Raw genomic sequence first — 20166 nt, forward strand, 5'->3', positions numbered from 1 at the left:
GAGTGAGTGAATTGAAAATTCACTTCCGGAACTGGAACCTTTTCTAAAAGTGGGTGGTCACTGTTGATACTGTTGACACTGTCAATATCTGACTATTTTGTCCCAGTCAGGATCCTGTAGCAGGATGACTTTTTCCATTGATCTGATTGGTCAGTAGTTGAACTGGTGACTGGCTTTGATCCTTTATATTGATCTTAACCTGCTCCAGAGCAGGTTAGACATCCAGCACAAGTTACCATGGTGATTTACCCCAGGAAGAAGAGAACCATCTCCGTTGGACCGAAAACCCAGAGTTAAACCTGAAGTTACCTTGATAACCACAAAAAAACCTGCTCCGTAGTACATGTCTTGATCCGGTCACTTTTGCATTTTCAAAAAGAAATCTGCTACCAGCAACACCATGGGCCAAGAAAACAGCCCATTCCAAACATGAATGTTTAGAACGGGCACTACACTAGTGACTAATAACAACACAGTGGAGCACTCCGCATCCACGTGTGTACGCGAGCGCACGTACAAGGTGAGGGAGCAGAGCTTGACTGGGTGACAGACTGAGAGCTGCTTTGCTGAAGCAATGGTGCACAACACACAATATCTTTATATCGTTATAAGTATACAACTATTTTAGATTTGTTATGAGTCTCTGCCATACGCCGACAATGACTGAACTATTCAATCGTCTTTTTATTTTGTAATTATTTTTTCTTTTTCACAGGTAACAGTGGGGGCATAGCCATGGGTGCGTTCCTGGACAAACCCAAGACAGTGAAGCACAACTCACATGGTGAGGGCAATGGCCTGCACTATGGCCTGAGCTCCATGCAGGGCTGGCGGGTGGAGATGGAGGATGCTCATTCAGCTGTTTTGGGACTTCCTGCTCCTGGTATGACTGACTGGTCGTTTTTTGCTGTGTACGATGGTCATGCTGGCTCAAGGGTTGCCAACTATTGCTCTAAGCATCTCCTGGAACACATAATTCGTGATAGCTTAGTGGCCAGGGGTACACAAGGCTTCCAGGCTGGTTCAGACAGTTCCACCAGTGACCCTTCAGCACCAGTTCCTCCTAGAGTTGAGGCTGTGAAAGCTGGAATCCGGACAGGTTTCCTGAGGATTGATGAGCACATGCGCAGCTTCTCTGAATTTCGAAATGGTGTGGACCATAGTGGCTCCACAGCAGTGGGAATCCTCCTTTCCCCCGAGCATTTTTTCTTCATTAACTGTGGTGATTCTCGAGCTGTTCTTTACCGCAATTCACAAGTGTGTTTCTCCACACTTGACCACAAGCCTTGTAACCCACATGAGAGAGAGCGCATCCAAAATGCTGGTGGCTCTGTGATAATTCAGAGGGTGAATGGGTCACTGGCTGTATCAAGAGCCTTGGGGGACTACGATTACAAGTGTGTGGATGGGAAGGGCCCCACGGAGCAACTGGTTAGCCCTGAACCAGAAGTGTTTGAGGTGATTCGGGCCCCGGAAGAAGATCAGTTTGTAATCTTGGCGTGTGATGGCATCTGGGATGTCATGTCCAATGAGGAGCTGTGCGACTATGTGAAATCCAGGCTTGAGGTGTCAGATGACCTTGAAAGAGTCTGCAATGAAGTGGTGGATACCTGCATGCATAAGGTGTGTGCACATATAATTTTTTTTTATCAAATCATTGTGATTTATATTATTGTGTCACCGAGAAAGCAATTTCAATTTCCTGATCAAAGGCACGATGAAGACATGTTCAATGTATATATAGTTGTCAAGAGAGGTTTTTGTTTGTATGACTTATCAGCCGCTCCAGGATTTTGCAATGTTGCGATCACAACAATAACACAAATTTAACCAATTCTGTGAATTCAGCGCAACCTTGCAATTTTGTCTAATCACCGCAACTTTGGCCAATCAGAGCATTCCCATGCAAAACGTTGAGCTTCACGTCTCCAAGCTCACTTCCTTGTTTCTGTTTTTGATTATGCAGACATGTGCGATGCAAACATCTTGCATTTACCTCCAAAGAAATTACTGCTGAAGCAAGTCCATGATTGGCCAAAGTTGCGGTGATTAGACAAAATTGCAAGGTTGCGCTGAATTCACAGAATTGGTTAAATTTGTAATGAAGAATAGCTGAAACGTTTTAATAACAGACAACACAAATGACCGTGACAGAGGCTGTTGCATCCCGACCATGTTAGTTATAGTGGTAATGTTAGTGTTAGTATATCACAAAGTTATAGAGGCATGTGGGTTTGTGTGTGACTGTGTGCTTGAGTGAGTGATACGCCGTTGAGTGGGGTAGAGGGGAGGGAGAAAGTCATCAAATGAAAAGCAGTTCAAAACCTTTTTTTTTTGTGCTGGTCCATAGAAATCCTTATTTTTCTTGTTACGCGTTACCTCGAATTCCTGTGAGCTTGAATAAGTAAAACTACAAAACTTTGCACAATAGCTGAAAATTATGCATCTAAAACCTTAATTATGCAAATTGGCCACATGGTTGCACTGTTATTACACGCCCCTCACACAGTGACTCCGTTGACAAACAATTTGCCAGTTCAAGTGCTCTAAAAAAACCCTCTTGAATCTAGATGACAAAATTTTGCACCAATTAACAAAAAACTGAAAAACAGTGATATGAATAGAACTTTTGAAATTTTGAATATATCAACACCAATTTTAGTATGCCTCCGCAAGATTGGTTTTAAAAAACCCCCGCTACTAGCCACAATGTCTTTGCAAAGGGCAAGGCTTAGAGGAATATTGGCTATAAATCATAGACCATTTGTCCAATCATCACTTACAGCTGTGATTAGCTACAGTTCGACTTAAAGCATGTGTTACTAACCTATAGGGGTTGCTATGTCAGAAAAAAATGACAGAAATGTGCATTTCTATAACACTGAACAGAATATCACCAAGATTGATTTGCATGCTCTGGGGGCAAGTATTCGAGGTGCCATCTTGACTCGTTATAGTGGGATAGCATATATTCTAATAACTCAAGTTGCCTAACTATGACCTATCATGACCAAACTCACTGGGGACCTCTCATGCCATCTGTTGAATAAACACAGAGTTTAGTTTACCTCCCATGAAGTGGGGAGGAATGGCAGAGGGTTTGACCCTCCAATCGCTTCTTGCGGCTGTATTATTCCAATTGAGATTGCATTTCATCTTGCAATTTGTGCAATTTGCATTTGTGAAGATTGGGTTCCCACTTTAACTGCAGTCAACATTCAACACTCAGAGTGATCACTCTGCAATGAAAAGATTTTGAGGGAGAATGTTGTCAAGGGAGAGTTAATAATTATTATTATTATTATTTATAGTTTTTTTTAATTCTGGATTTTATATCCACTTTAGTTTATATACACACTCTTTTATCTCTTTATTTATTTTAGTTTTGTATTCATTATTTTGTCACTAGTGCTAAAAATAACACAATTTATCATTGCTTTTGGCATCCATCAATGTTTTTGTGGTTGATGATGTAACTAAGTAAGCTTTATTATTTGGAGAAACACTCTCAGATGAACTTCTTTATTGAAAAATAAACATATTTAAAGCTGCAATTTCGTAATCCTGAGCCTTTTTGGTAAGATTGCTTACTTTCCTTGTGTGATTACACTTAGAACAATGGTTTTATTCTCACTGGAATACCTTTAGTTTTGAAGTTCCTGCTATTTCATAGAAAAAAACCACCTGAAAACAGCGCAATTCTTTTCGTAAATCTGCCGCAAAATCTGACATTTTGGCCACAACAATCACAACAAATGCTCATGAAATCCTGGTTGAAAACTTTCAACCTATATCAAACTTACCATTTTTAGGTAAATTTATTGAAAAAGTTGTTCACCAACAACTTTTTAACTCTGAACATTTGTGTAGATGACTTTCAATCAGGATTCCGGCCCCATCATTACACTGAGACTGCTCTCATAAAAGTACTCAATGACATTTGCTTGTACAGTGACTTTGGCAAAGTCTCTGTTTTAGTATTATTAGATCTCAGTGCTGCTTTTGACAGAGTAGGACATACAATGTTATTACACAGATTAAAAAACTGGGTGGGCCTCTCCTAAATTGGTTTAGGTCATATCTTCAGGACAGAAAGTATTTTGTGTCCATTGGAAACTGTCTGAACAGACAGCCATGACTTGCGGGGTTCCACAAGGGTCCATTTTGGGTCCACTCTTGGTCAATCTTTATATGCTTCCTTTAGTCCAAATTCTAAAAAACAAAACAAAGTAGCCTACCATAACTATGCAGATGATATGCAAATTTAAAGCACTTACACCAGGTGACTATGAACCTATTGATTCTGTGTCACTGCATCAAACAAATAAATGAATGGATGCAGCAAAATCTCCCGCAACTAAATAGTGATAAGACAGAAATAATTGTCTTTGGAGCACAGACAGAAAGACAGAGTGTCATCTCTCACCTTGACTCTGTCTCTGAAGAGCCAGGCTAGAAATCTTGGTGTTATCCTGGACTCAGATTTAAATTTTAGCAGTCATATCAAATCAAAAAGGACTTTTGCAACTCCAAATTATTCAGAATGCCGCTGCCAGGGTCCTCACCAAAACTAAAAAATACGAGCATCTTACACCACTTATAAAACCCCTACACTGACCAACGGTCACCCAGAGAATCAACTTCAAAATCTCATTGCTTGTTTACAAATCCCTTCGTGGCTCTGAGCCTTAATACATTTCTGACATGCTTGTGTCATATAACCCTTGTAGAACCCTGAGGTCATCTGGCGCTGGCCTACTGGTCGTTCCAATAGTTAAAACTAGACATGGTGAGGCAGCGTTCTGTTATTATGCAACTCAGACCTGTAATATCCTTCCAGATGATATCAGACAAGCCCGGACTCTGACCGTTTTTAAGTCAAAGCTAAAAACGTTTCTATGTCATACCGCCTATTCCACCCTGTAAATAAGCTCTTTTTAAATAGTTTCTTTAAGTAGGTGTATTTATTTTTCTATTTGATCTTTTTATCTTTTCATCTAATCCTATTAAACTGTATACGTTGTTGTTTGATTGATTTTTGTTATTGTAAATTGTTTTTCACACAGTTTACCACCTTGTAAAGCACTTTGAGTTGCCTTTGTCAATGAAATGTGCCATGCAAATAAAGTTGCCTTGCCTATTGGATGAAATTAAGCTGGCTGTATCAATATACTGCCTCAGCTATTCAGTTGTGAGCTGCAGTATATACTTTTCCATTACTTGTGCTTTGGAAATCATCACCGTTTCTCTTACCTGCACTTTCCTTATTCCTCTCTCCCTCCATCCATCTTAGGGGAGTCGGGATAACATGAGTGTTGTGCTAGTGTCTTTGCCCAACGCTCCTAAAGTGTCAGAGGAAGCTGTGAGGAAAGATGCTGAGCTCAACAAATATCTGGAGTTGAAGGTTGAAGGTGAGAATGAATGATTGGAGAACAAGATATGAGGCTCTTGATGGTAAAACAAGGAGGTAGTTGTGTATAATACTGCAAATGAATGTTTGCTAAATGGATTGATAGGCACTCAAACGGGTTCACGTTGAAGGACAGATCATAGTTATGTCCATTTTTTTGTTTGGTTGATGCAGAGTACATGTGAGAGGAAGAAAGACAGAAAGAAAAAGGGAACAGAGGGATAGGAATGCTCTGGCCCCATGCCACTGTCATCTCAGTTGCAGGCCCCTCTCTGTCACCATTTCTCTCCCTCTCTCTGTCTATAAAACACAATTATTTCCACAGATTCACTTGTACAGTACCCAACTCCACTTCTCTTTCTTCATCACATTTTTGTTCTCTCTCATCTGTTCTCCCCTTCCCCTACTTTAGCCCCAAACTGTTCTTGACTATCACCAACTATGTTAATACTGACTTGTGTTGGCAGATGGCTAGAGATTTCTTCCCGTTAAAAGGGTCATTGTGGGAACTGTTGGGTTTTCTCTTTAATATTGTGAGGTCTCAATCTCACAATGTAAAGAGCCTTGAGATGATGTATGTTATGATTTGGCGCAATGCAAACAACATTGAATTGAATTAAATTGTTACAACATGCCTGGTGTTTCAGAGATGCTTTGTCGGCGGGGAGAGCTGTTTCCAGACATGGTTACGGTGATGAGGAACCTGTCCACCGACAGTGGCATGCCTCCTCTGCCACCAGCGGGGGGCCTTGCCAGCAAGTAAGGACCACTGCCCTCAAAGGGACTGCTGTGTTATTTCAACACAGGAGTCATAAACATCTTGAATGAAAATATAAAAGTGTAAAGAGAAGGCAAAACTTTGGCAAACCATGTATGTCTGGGCTGACAAGTGGCCAGTACAGAGCCAGTGTTGACATTTCATAATATTAATCATTAAAATAATAATAATATGAGTAATAATAATAATTCATATAATTATAATTATTGATAGAGGGCAACATTTGCAGTTGTTAAAATGCCTTACTGTCTCTTGTTTGACCACATACATGATGGTTTTAATCAAACAATTCAAGGGACTTAAATAGAATTTGTTATGCGTATTCTTCCTGCAGACGCAGTGTTATTGAAGCAGTCTACAGCCGTCTGAACCCATACAGGGAGGAAGATGCGGTGAGTGTCAGTATATGTGATGACTGAATGAGCTTTGTCCTTTGACTATTTATACAACACGCACACAAATCTTATGTTGCATAATTTATTTGGGTTGAGTCTTTTACATTCATCTTTCACATGCAAGTTTCACACTATGTTTACACACTCAATCTACATAGCTCTGTCACAGTCATTCTCTTGCTAAACTGTCTCCAAGTGGGGCAATTCCTGTGCATTGAAGAATCCTTTATTAGTTTGCTTCTTTGACTTCCTACTCTGTAGCTGTGATAAATGCAAACAATAAGTCTGCATTTATCACAATGTCAAACACAAGTATCCGCCACTGGAACTAGAACAGTGTTCCCCTTTTTGAGCCTAAATCCATGGTTTATAAAATTGTAAGTGTAATTTCCCTGCAGAAACTCAGATGTGGCTCTGCTTCCTTCAGCGTTGTGCTGCCTCTGTGTTGTTCTCAACCAAAAAAGGAAAATGATAGTAAGCAATGTCAAATACCACACACTGCGAGGGACTATAGATCCCGAAAGGACTACTCCACTGAAAAAAGTTCAGAGACACATTGTGTAAGGCTTTAAAAGTGCCTCTGAAAGGCTTGTAGTTTGCCCCTTCATTGAGGATGGTGGCTATAGTCAATTAAAGCATCACAATGTTCATCCTGTAGTTAATATTTGCTTCAACATAATACTAGTAAATTCTTCTTTTGAATGTACTTAAACTCATTTAAAATTATTTTTCAATAATTGGACCTTAGGACATTCAAACCTGGTCCATATTAGAACAAGGGATGTTAAGTCCTGATTCAAGATGTGGACCAGCACTAGTAGAATCAGGATGATCCAACAATTAATGAGCAGCAGTTGTAGAAAACAGTAACAAGACAAAATTTAAGCATGACAACATTTAAAAATGATGGTTGTTGATATACTTGGTGACAATAATTACTGATGGCACCTTTAAATGAAAAAAGAATACCCAATGGAAAAAATGAAGTAACTGTGTTCACCCTCTGATTAACGCAACCCTCCTGTTTCATTTGGTAAGTGATCAGATATCACATAATTGTTACTGCCCTCTTCTTCCAACCCCAAATTTACACACTCACACCCATGCATATACACAATATCTGTGGAGAGTCTCATTAATCCAGGTCATAGTTAACCAATGGGAATTGAATCAGGAGCAACTGGACTTGGTTGTAGATTCTCTCATCTAAGAGGCACTTCAGTTGACCAAATTGTGGTGAAACCAGGTATTTAACCTCAGTGGGGTGTGGGCAGTGTTTGTTGATGCTCAAGACACACACACACACACACACGCCCTCTACTAGCCCATCCATCCGTTATCTATTCCGCTTTATCCATTAAGGGTCGCTGGGATTGGCCCAGCGACCCTGTGAGAGGTGATCCCAGCAACCCTGCGAGAGGCAGGGTACACCCTGAACAGGTCACCCGCCTATCACAGAGCGAACATACAGAGAAAAAGAACCATTCACATTCACAATTCATAGTTTCCAATTAACCCTAACCCCAATCTGCATGTGTTCGGACTATGGGAGGAAGCTGGAGTACCCGGAGAGAGGATACACAAACATGCAAAATCCACACAGAAAGGCCCTGATTGGTTCAGAGCAGGATACGAATCCAGAACCTGATTGATGTGAGGTGACAGCACTAACCACTACACTGCGCAGCCCCCCAGTCTTTCCACAGTTGCACAGTCTCTGTTTTTATGTCTATAACTGCAATATGATGAAAGGCCTTGGAATTGTTGTGTTGGCTTAAAGAAGCTACACACTGAGGTTGAAAGTGTGCCCTGGTTTACTCTGCTATTGAAACTGATTTCTTTTTACTTTATTTTGTTATAGACTTCTATGTGTTGATCATAGCTGCTCTTCTAGACCAGGATGAGGAGCAAATTGATTGAATGTTACTGTGAAGATTGTGTTTCTATATTATTTGCTAACAATGGTGACAAACAAGGTGCTCGTTAAGTTGTTAAACTTTGCACACGCTTCTGGACTGGTGAAAATGTTCATATTTTATGGGTCTCGGGCATGGGCACAGCAAGATGTCTCAAAAGCGACACCTCTCAGATCTACCTGAACTTGGCCAGGGTGAATAGAAAACACTGAGATGAAAAGTTGCCCCAGAAAAAATGTTGTTTTCAATAATCTCTTGTTACTCCAATTCACATGGTCAGATATTTTCCAAATTGCATATGCTTGATAACAGCCCCGTCCTGGGCACATCTACATGCCTGTAAGAGCGGTCCGTAAATCAACTCACATGCTATTGTCCTTAATTAAAGGGCAAAGCATAAATAAATCAATAAAATTCAAACAAAAGGATTCGTACTCTATTGTGTTTATGCGGTTGAAAATTGTTTGCTCTTCCGCTACCCCTGAGCACCTGTTCACCTGTCCCTAATCAAACGTATCCCCCACTCCTACAGATCACATCACCCTATCAGATATCACATCACATTAATGATCACAATAATAGCAATGACAAACAAAATAGCAAAATCTATAAAAAATAGATCAGAAAATGGGCAAAATGGCTTCAACACTCCAGCCCCTAATTGACCATTACAAGGCAATTCATACAAACTCATAGGAACTCAAATACCTTGGTGACAAGATTGTCAACGGCCATTTTTCTTTCTTCAAAAAATTTAAATCAATGTCCTTCAAAATTCCAATAGTTCATTTTTGTAAAGAGTTCATAGTTAAAAAAAAACATCCTTCATTTTTTCCAAAGAGTCCTTTTAAGAGTCAATCAGCAATTATAGTCAGGGCAAGCATTCAAGAGTTCATTTTACAACTAATTTTGTTTCCTCTTGATTCATTTCATAGGTAAACTAGTGTGATCATTCAAAAATAAATACACTCATTTAATAACTTAAAAGTTTTATAGCTACTCATTTAGGATCAATAATCAAAATACCTCATAATCAAAAACAATAAAACAAGAAAAGGTCAAGGATCGTCAAGGTAGCGGTATAAAGGTAGGAATGTACTGTAAGTACGTAGGGGATAGGTTAGGTCGGGTTAGGTCATGTCTGACTTGTCAGGTCATGTCTTTAAGGAGGCACAGCTTTGTAATGGGCCTTTCCAATGTGCCATTCTGTGTCTTGACCTTGACGCAGCATACATGTCCTATTTTGTCAGAAAAAGTGTCTGTGATGCGTCCCATGGGCCATGAGTAGCGTGGTGAGGTTTCATCAATGAAGTGCAGAGATACAGGAGTCTGTATCCAGCGAGTAAGTTATCTCCAGGTGTACAGCTCCAGTGTTTCCCCTAGGATGGAGTTGTAGTAGCGGAGGTGAAGCATGCGTGCTGGGGGAAAAATTGAGCCAGTACTCATCGATACTGCTTAAAATCCGTTACTTAAACAGTACTCATCGTTTTTTCTCTCATTTTTAGTATAAAAAATTAAGCCAAATGAGAATAAAACGAAAGAGACAAATGTTTTGTTTCTCATACTGTACTCAGTAAATTGCTGAACACTGAACAGCACTATTTTGAAAAAACATGAATGTAAAGTACATGATATTGTGTGTTGAGTGATGAGACTAACATAAAGCCTGTGAAAGCAAATAAGTAACTATATATATAGACAGACTGTTGTAAGGGTTAGGGTTACTTCTCTTCGGGCTCCTCCCACCAGCTGCAGCTGTTGCCTCTGACTGGGACCAGCAGAAGTAGAGTTTACTTTCACTTTCACAGATCGCTCGTGTTACCGCATTTACTTGCAAAACATTTGTTACACTTTTTTTTACATCAACTTTATTTTTTTTCAAGTAAAAATAGACGTTCACTCTGCCACGTCACACGGACGGAGCAGGTGAGTGTGTGTGGTCCGTGTGTCGCGCAGTGAGAGCGGGCCACGCCCCCTGCACAGCAAAGACTTCAACACAGATACTCCGGATTGGGAATAGCGAAAATTCATCATAGATGGATGAATGAGCTTATTGATACTATGGTCTTTCATAATTCAGCCCTGGGCCATTTCATCCCGGGTTTCTGTTCCCACCTCTAGATAAAGCGGATAATAATTCAGGATCGGCAGTCAAAATCCTGGAGCGGCGCAATGCCTGAATGCATGTAGGGTAAACACTGAGCTCTACTGGCGATGCACGTAAACAGGGCTCCATACCTCTGCTGCAGCCGCTCTTGACTTCAATGGGACCAAACTAATCTAAACCAGTGTGGGTAAAGTGTGGCAAATCCAGTGTTATATGGATTAGACGTAGATCTGCCATCTTTAGTTTTATTGCAGTATCATGCCATCGCCTGCAGAGTATGCAGTAATGGGTTATCTTTCTCGCAGCCGAGTTGGCTTTGATGATCTAATATTTCTTCCTGAGTTTGGAAAGCATTTGGTTTCGTCCACAATGACCTACCAAGGTGTGGATGTTGTTCAAGAGTAGACTGGAGAAGTGGCTGTCTCCTCTGGTATTGCCAACTTGCTCAGTCTGCCTCAAATTGTAAGGATTCTATTCTGGAGGGTGGTTTGGTTTGTAATTCCTACTACACCTTCACAGGTTGACACTTTTGCAAAGATGTCATCTCATCTTGGAAGGATTGCAGTTGGATGTAGGACACAAGCGATTCCTCAGCCTTGGACAAATCCTCCATGCATGTTCTTGTCCAGCAAAGTCCTATTTAACTGATGAGTGCAGAGAGTGACTTGCTCTTTTCTGTAGGCTCAGGTGTCTCAGAATCCCTTTGAACTTCAGGAGCCAGGTTGCCCACTTGATCAATTTGTCCCATGATGAGAAGTGCTCACTAAAACAAGTCAAAGGACATTTCTGCAAAGCAGTTGAAGCGAAGATCACAGCTGTTTTCTTGATCTCTGGGTCACTGTCGGAAAGTACGAGTGGTACCTGGGGAAGCATAGGCCGGTCTGTTTCAGGGTCCATCGGGAAGTCTGGACCTTTTAGCCAACATCCTTCCTCAAGGAAAGTTTCTGTAATCATACCTCTTGATTTCAGCTCCTGTATCAGAGAGATCACTTGTCCTTCGCTGGGGAAAGATTTGAGACATCCGTCTACGTAGAAATTGTGAGGAATGGTGTTGAGGGTTTCAGTGCCAAATTTTCCTTCATTTTCATCAGCAGGTTATTTCAGTGCAAAATTGGCACAGCTTGGAGATGAGAATGCCCCAAAAAGTTGCACCGTCATTAGGTACTCTGCCAGCAATTGATTGTTGTCCCCACCAGGCCACCACAGGAATCTGAGAAAGGTCACATCCTCAGGTATCCTTACTTGGTGGAACATTCCTTCGATGTCCCCCATCACTGTTACTGGTTCCTGTCGGAATCTGAGGAGTACACCTAACAAGGTGTTTGTAAGAGTTGAGAGAAGTACCTTGGAATGAAGAGGTACAGACAAAGACCAGATTGTCTTTTTTCGTTTGTGGTAGACACCGTGGTGAGGAATATACCACAGTCTTCCATCATTCCGGAGGAGCTATTCTTCTGCGTGTCCTTTCACCAAGACATCATTCATGAAGCCAATGTAATTTTTCCGAAAGGCTTCATCTTTCTTTAATCTTCGTGCAAGACTTAGTGCTCTTTGTTCTGCCATTTTCCTGTTGTTGGGTAGACGGATGTTATCCTGACGGAATGGAAGTTGTATCTCAGTGTCCTTTCTTTTTCACTGAGTTGTCCACCACTTGCAATCATTTTTTTGTCTTCAAAAGAATGTTCTTGTTTCTCATTGAAGGCCAACTCTGAGGAGTCCTGATTGTATGGTCGGACAAAAAGTTCCTCCCATCTGGACACAGATATTCTGTTGGACGTTATCCGTGGTCGGCCATCTTCATCTGCAGGTGCAGTATTGCCAAGAGGTCCATTGATAATCCACCCTAAGCGTGTCAGGACTGCATAGGGCCCCTCGCCTTGACTGTTCGTTACTTTCAGTGGCTCTAATGCTTTTGGGATATTCGCACCGATCAATCGATCGACCTCCGCTGTAATGGACTTTATGTGAACATCTTTCAGGTAGGGCCGTCCTTTTATTTCCATCTCTGTAGGGATGTTCTCTTGACTGACAGGAATGGCGTTCTGTGTGAAGACTTCTGGTAGTTCTATAAAAGTATTGCCATCCAGGCTGCATACATTTAACAGGCTTTTCATGACCCATTGTTCAGAGTAGGAGTCTGTTCTCTTTCCTCTGACAGACAACGGTTCCATTAATTTCTCTGTGCAGGAAGTTGTTGTACTTCCGGGGTTCAGAAATGCTAACTTTTCTATGCCAGAGTTACCCTTGTTTGCCTTCAGGTACAACTGCCAACTTGTAATCTCAGGTTTCTGCCCCTGTGTGTTCTGTTGATATCATAGCGCTTGTGACAGAGTTGCTCTTGATGATAATATCTTTCTAGCCTGTCATGGGTCTTCTGAGGTAAAGTTTTCAATATGCAAGACAGTGGGATGATTCTTCTTACAGGAATTACAGGTATGCCACTTCTTGCACATTTGACTTATATGTCCTTTAACCAAACAGGCATAGCAGAGTCCATGTTTCTTCAGAAACTCAATTTTCTCCTTTTGGTGAATCTTTGACATTGCCTGGCATGCTTCCATCACATGATCGCCTTTAAAGAAAGCACAAGGCTTGATAAAAGCATCTCTGTTGACCGTGTTACTGGCGCCTTTAAATTTGTCTCCCCTTTGCTTTGCATTGGAAATCATGTTAGTTTCTGTGTTGACAGCTACTGGAGTAACAGCAGTAACAAAAATGTCTTGCTGCTTGATTTCATATACAGAGAGTCTGTTTTGGATTTTCTCACCTTTGTGCCTCCAGTCGCATCTTGTATATCTCCAAAGAAAGGATTTTGAATGATTTTGGCTTGTTTTTCTATAAACTTGATCAGATCATGGAACCTCTGTCTTTTGTTGTGTTCTTTCAGTGATGTCACATACAGCAGATCTCCATTTTTCTCTTAGCTTAAACATGAGCTTTGAAACGATTTGCTTCATGTTGGACGTTAAGTCAAGCTCTTTCATGTATGGAAGATCTTGGACTGCATTACCACAGCTGCACAGGTAAAGGGCATAGCTGTGAAGTGTTTTTTTATTGAGTTCCAGTTCAAGGCCTTTTGATATATGCAGTTGTTATTTTGAAGTCATCGCCAAAGTGGTGTTTAAGAAGATGCTTCGCTTATCATAACCATTTGTGGCTTCCATATTAAAACAGCTTCAAACTAGTTCCCTTGGCTCTCCAACAGTGTACTGTTCCAAGAAGTACAGTCAATCTTCATCAGTTTGTTTCATCCTTTATATCATGTTTGAAAGCCTTTGTAAACAGTCGGAAAGTAAGAGGATTGCCATCAAACACCGATACCTATCTTTTAGGAAGTGAGGCTTGCTGGTTGTGAGGTTAAGCCCCTGAGGTGTTTTACCTCTAGGAGTAGATGTCTGTGTGGTCCATCAGACACAACGACTTTGGGTGTACGGGGGTTTGTTATTGCAGGAGGCTCTTTCATAGTGCGTTTACTGTACTGTTGTTGAATGGACTGTATGGACTATATTTACAGTATATATAGCACTTTTCTAGTCATAGAGACCACTCAAAGTGCTTTACAGGAAGTCACATTCACCCATTCCCACACATACAGCGCTGCTATTTATCACACATTTTTCTGTCACATTCCTACACATTCATACACTTTCAGAAGAGCCTTCAGGGGCAATTTAGGTTTAAGTGTCTTGCCCAAGGACACAATGGCATGTAGACTGGCGGAAGCTGGGCTCGAACAGTTGGTGGACTAATGACTCTACCTCCTGAGCCACAGCTGCCCATCTGGTGAGCCTGAATCATCCTTTATAATGGTGTTTTTAGGTATAGCGCCTAGCTCAGCAAAATCAAGTTGTGATTGGCTTGCTTCTGATCTGCTTAACAAGGCTGATTTTGCCTCTAATTGTTCTTCTGGGCCAGGTCTTTTCCTCCACATGCTCATCCTGTTATGTTTCCATTCCAGTTTTTGAAAATCCTTTTCAAATTTGTTCCATGATGTTTTCAAATTCTTAAAGCGTTTTAATTTTTGCATTAGTTGCAGCAATATCCACTTCCAAATCCAGTGATTTTATTTTTGAATTCAGTTGAAGCTTTTCTAATTCCACTTCATGTTTTCTCTTCAGAGCCTCAGCTCTGCCCATTAGAGCAGCTTTGTCTGCAGCAGCTTTAATTCTGGCTGAAGAAATGGATGATGCTTTTGAACTGCTCCTTGAAACCTTAGATACACTGTCAGTAGTATCCAGAAGAGCCTGTGGATCAGGCTGTAAATTTATCCAATGTTCCACTTCAATCAGAAATGCAGTGCAATCCGACATATTTGGCTCATACCAGTCCACAGTTTCATTTACTCTCACATCATAAGGCAACAGTTTCTGAACAGATTCATGACAAATTTTTAAAATTTATCCAGCAATAATTTAAATTCAGCAAAACCTTCATGTATACAGTCAACATTAGCATCATCTTTCATCATTGTTTTGATTTCATCTCAGTTACCGTGTCAGTCTCCGTAAACTCAGTTCTGTCAGCCATCATCTCAATTTAATTCAGTTATTTTGAATAGTTTGCATTTGACATGTTTAATTCAGTAATTTGTTTAAGAATCTGTTTTATTTCTGTCATTTTCCATCTGCTCTGGCCATTAAGAGCAGTGCAGCACATTTAATTTTCGTTCCATATCATCCGTCTTTTCAGCTGTCTTGCTTCCTTCCCGTGAGCACATGAATTTATTTTGTATGATATTCCGACACTTTATTCCCACTTGCCACGCACAGTTTCAGTAATTTCATAGTTATTGCTCATGCAGTTGTGCGTTTTTCTTTCACTGCTCATCAAACATTTCGAACCTTTTATTTAATGTTTGATCGCCCGGAGAAAACAGGGCATTTGCTGGTTACTCACTTGGTGAGATCCTGGCAGTCCGTCCAACAGGAGAGCAATTCTGTGTTATCCAGGTTACTTTGTTTGAATTAAATTATTCTTTCCAATGTGGCTGGCTTTTCCTGGCGTTCAGACAGGATTTTCCTTGGCTTTTCCTCCCGTTCCAACGAGCAATCTTCAACTTTGCAAGAGTGGTCCCTAAATCAACGAACATTCTGTTCTTAATGTCACAGTTCTGCCGTTAATAAAGGGGGAAACAGCATAAATAAATCAATAAACTTCAAACAAAAGGATTCGTATTCGCTTGTGTTTATGCGGTTCACCCGCACGCCAACAGATCACCCAATCAGATAATATATCATATTAATCATCCCAATAATAGCAATGACAAACAACATAGCAAAATCTTAACACAAGTCATTCCCATTCATTTTCATCATAATACACAAAATGCATGATGTCTGAGCATAATTATAAATAAAATAATAGATCAGAAAAATGGGCAAAATGGCTTCAACAATGCTAATTATGAGTTATGGTCATTGCGCACCTCCTGGCCTCAGAAAATGAGCCTTGTGTGACAATCATCATTTGATATACGTGAAATTTTGATGGTATGGTCTTGCTGAACACCCCGACCGGTAGGAGGGGCAAGCCTGATCATCGATGCTTGCAGCTTTAATATACATTATTTTCTTATTCTTCCCTCCTTTTTCCCCTTCCCCTTCTCTTCCCTCCCTTTCATCTTACAGAGCGCATCTGAGTTGGATTATCAGTTGTAGCTGTCCAGCACAACTTTCTGATCCAGCAAAACAGGACCACTTTCCCGCCCAAATCTCTTCATTAACATTTTCCAGGAGACATTACAATACAACACAACAATTGAAAATGCTCATACAAACCATCTGTATTGAAATATTTAACCTCCCCACACCCATTGATCAAAGTCCATTAGACATTTCAATTATACAACACACACACAAAGCAAAAAAAATGGGTAAGCAAAAATAGAATGAACACCACAAGAAATAGGAAAAATTACAAGAATAATAATTAAAAAGTAGGAAAACTAAATAACTTCTTCTCTCAATCAGTCTCACAAGTGATAATAAGGCTATTAATACATTTTAAAAAGAGGATTCCAGGTCCTGTAAAAGGCATTAAAGGATCCTTACAACATAATGTTTCTAACTTTATGCACTCCAAGACTTCCTGCATCCATATATTAAGTGTCACAGGGGTGGCATGATTCCACTTGAGAAGAATGGCATGTCTGGCCAGCAGAGTAGTAAATGTGATAACATGCTGTGATCTAGTAGGAAAATTAGGAATCAGAGGGAGACCAAATAAGGCTGTTAGAGTAACCCTCTAACAGCCTTATTTGGTTGGGGGGGGGGTTGATGGGCACGTTGAGAGCCTAGTTTTTTTAAATATATCAGACCAAAAACCTATCAGCCCTGATCATGCCCAAGGACCACTTTTCCACAAAAGATCCCATCCATAGTCACCTGAGATTTTTTAATTTATTTATTTTCCATCACACTCATCAATCAAAGCAGAAATCCTGATTTTAGAAACAAAACCTTGCAGCTGACTGGTGGCTGATCAACCACACACCAAGGCATCGCTTGCTAGGACTCAACCAAGACCCAACACTTGACCGACCCCTGCACCCAGCGGGCTGGAGAAGGCCTCACAGAACTCAGAGGTTTAAAACTCCCAAAGACCTCTGGCATAAAGCTTCAAATTCAGCACCAGAGATCTCGATCACATGAGGCTACACAGGGGGAACACTCCTGAGTGTCTGTACAAGTCTGTATGGCAACAAATGTCAGTTTCGTCCGAACTAAAACAGGACATGGGCTGGTGTGCCTGGCTGAAGAGGAATTACATGGAAAAAGTCGGAACCCAAGTGGGGTGACTCTTCTTGCACATACCCGCTCACTTTCTCTCCTCTTTGTCTCATCAAGGATGCTTTCCAACAGTTGTTTTTTTCTCTTTTGCCCTCCGTCTCTTCACGGCTGTTTCTTTATATGACAGATGATTTAGTGTGATATTATTATTGTTTGTTTTAATTGCTGTCGCTTTCTGTGTGGACCCCAGGAAGACTAGCGACCACTTTGTGGAAGCTAATGGGGATCCAAATACAGAATAAAGAATAAAGAGGAGATTATGGCCATAATCCTAAGCCTCTGAGCCTGCTGTTGTTTAAGAGATACAGTAGGAAGATGGAAATTATATACACGCACACATACAGTGCATCCAGAAAGTATTCACAGCTTCACTTTTTCTACATTTTGATATGTTACAGCCTTATTCCAAAATGGATTAAATACATTTTTCCTCAAAATTCTACACACAATACCCTATAATGACAAAGTGAAAGAAGTTTGTTTGAAATTTTTGCAAATTTATTAAAAATAAAGAACGAAAATATAACATGCACGTGTCAATAGGTGGAACTAGACGAAAACAAGGAGCAACACAAACGCAACAAACTATCCGTGCAGCTTTTATGCAGTCATTCAACTGAAACAAAACAAATAATGGCGGTGATTGGTGCATGAAACAAAATCCCAAACAGAACCAACTGTCTGAAGCACCCGCTTTTGATCTGACCCCAGACCGGTGCACGTCAGGCTACACAAAGCTACAAGGCTAACAGCACAGTCCCTCACACAGTAATACTGTAACTTGTCTGTGAACGTCTGTCCCCAGTGAGAGGGTATCTTACACTGCAGGTGACATTGTCACATCAAGGAGATCTGTGCTGTGTAGCTACAGAAAATTTGGACATTCTCATCTTTCATCTGAAAAATCTTGAAAAACACAGTACCTAGTGAGTTCCATTTAAAAACATGATTATTTTGTACTACTTATACTACGCATTATGTTTTGCTAATGTTTTGTGTGCTGCTAAAAAGACATCCCAGAAGACGGGTCAAGTAGCTCCATTGTTTAAAGTAAAAAAAACAACATACTTTATTATGTTAGTTTTGATAAATTAAAACACCTTAAAAAATTCAAGGACATTTCTCTGGCATTTTCTGTTTGCTTTAAAAAAACAGAGCAATGGTTATAATGCCCAAAATGTTTAGGAAAAAGGTTATCTTTAAAGGTAGGGTAGGCGTTTTTTGTGAGAAACACTTTCTGTCATATTACTTGAAACTCTAGTAACAAACCGATAGCGATGAATACATTGAATGATCCGATACTGAAACGAAAACAATCCCTCATCTGTGGCCGCGGCAGGACTGTGAAAAACACGACCAATCGGAAAGTTTGGTCGGAAGAAAGTGATTGGATGAACCGGCTTTCTCCTGCCTGCGCACACTCCGCTCGTTCACCACACAGTCGGGTGCTTGACCAGACTCCTGCACGGCGTTGGCAAACAACCGGAGCTACAGAGCTGCTGCACTGAACTAAAGAAGAAAAGAGTTGCAGAACGGCAGAGAAAGTGCCTACAACAGCTCCCGGTCGCAACAGACAGAGCAGTAGAGACGGCTACGGACACAAAGAGCTTGGAGACGACAGGAGGAGTGAACGGAGTAAACATCGGTGAGGCTATTCACCGCTGGTGTCGGGAGGAGAAGAGGGTGAAAGGTAATCTTCTGCTTCATTTGGGTGAAAGCGGTTTAACTGTGTAACCAACAGAACTGTTGGAAAGCTTGTGTGTGTATCAACCAGCGCCAAGTTAGCTTCGCTGGAGGACACTAGGTAAGTTAGCTAAAGCTACGTTAGCTTGTGTGTATCTACAGCTAAAGCTGCCTGTGTGTTCGCCGGGTGTCGTCACAGTAGCTGTGAGCAAATGTTGTTTGATTGTTTATCTATATCCGCTCTGAACGGGACGTAGCATTATGTGTGTGTGTGTGTGTGTGTATGTGTGTGTGTGTGTGTGTGTGGAGCGGGCATAGTGAGAATGCCCAGTGTGCATGGCTAGAGGCTTGTAGTAGCAGTTGATGTGCATGTTGCAGTCTGTGTGCAATAATAAATGCTGCAACGCCGGGCATGAGGGGCAGGTCCCGAGGGGCAGGTCCCGGAGCGATGCAGAACTTCGGCACTTGAGAAACCGTCTCCCTGCTCCCAGACTACGGTCCGGGCGACGGGCAGGAAATGAAATGAAAAGTACTGTTCAATGTCAGGTAATATGAACATTTCACTAAGTTGACCTCCTTTTTCTTATACCAGGTACATAAAGTTGTACATGAAGAAGTCCAGGTTGGGAAGCAGGTTAGCAGAGGATCAGGTGAGTTGTTTTATGATACTGTAGGTTGTGCATGAAGTGGTAACATACTTGTGTACAAAAGCTACTTTAAAATCCATATGGCAATGTTGTAAAAAATTCCAAAGTGTAAACATTTATGCCAGGTGGTTTGTTTTATTTTTTTTTTTACAGATTCTGACCCTCAGAACTACCTGTTATGATCTTCAATATTTATCTAAACAAAGTCATAACACAAATATATGAAAGAGTGGCTGGTCCACCAACAAATCACTAAACCAATTATACTTGGCTCCCACAAAAGGTGACACAGAAAACTGTTTGTCACTGCAGATAATGCTGCTGTAGTGTTGTCAGTATTTTACAGTAATGTTGATCTATTATTGTGATATTCTCTCTACAGGACCACTTCCTAAAGAGTCGACGACAGCACAGCCTGACCCGTCAGCCGACAGACCTGCTT

The 20166-nt window shown here is 40.9% G+C and overlaps 1 protein-coding gene across 12 annotated transcripts; it reads left to right on the forward strand.

Moving 5' to 3' along the window:
- The first annotated feature begins 206 nt into the window (after positions 1-206).
- On the forward strand, positions 207-20166 carry LOC118284178 (protein phosphatase 1B-like). 12 transcript variants are annotated; one of them, XM_047335252.1, is made up of 8 exons: positions 207-520; positions 716-1623; positions 5294-5411; positions 6058-6169; positions 6523-6580; positions 18734-19084; positions 19670-19727; positions 20107-20141. In XM_047335252.1, the coding sequence occupies exons 2-6, from the start codon at positions 736-738 to the stop codon at positions 18779-18781; spliced, it is 1224 nt and encodes a 407-aa protein (XP_047191208.1). In that variant the 5' UTR covers positions 207-520; positions 716-735; the 3' UTR covers positions 18782-19084; positions 19670-19727; positions 20107-20141. The 12 variants fall into 12 exon arrangements, with proteins under 12 accessions (XP_047191208.1, XP_047191206.1, XP_047191207.1 ...); XM_047335250.1 differs by having other exon boundaries at positions 18734-19727; positions 20107-20166; XM_047335251.1 differs by lacking the exon at positions 20107-20141 and adding an exon at positions 19878-19921 and having other exon boundaries at positions 18734-19727.

This window comes from Scophthalmus maximus, chromosome 10, assembly GCF_022379125.1.
Source record: "Scophthalmus maximus strain ysfricsl-2021 chromosome 10, ASM2237912v1, whole genome shotgun sequence".
Classification (NCBI taxonomy): Eukaryota; Metazoa; Chordata; class Actinopteri; order Pleuronectiformes; family Scophthalmidae; genus Scophthalmus; species Scophthalmus maximus.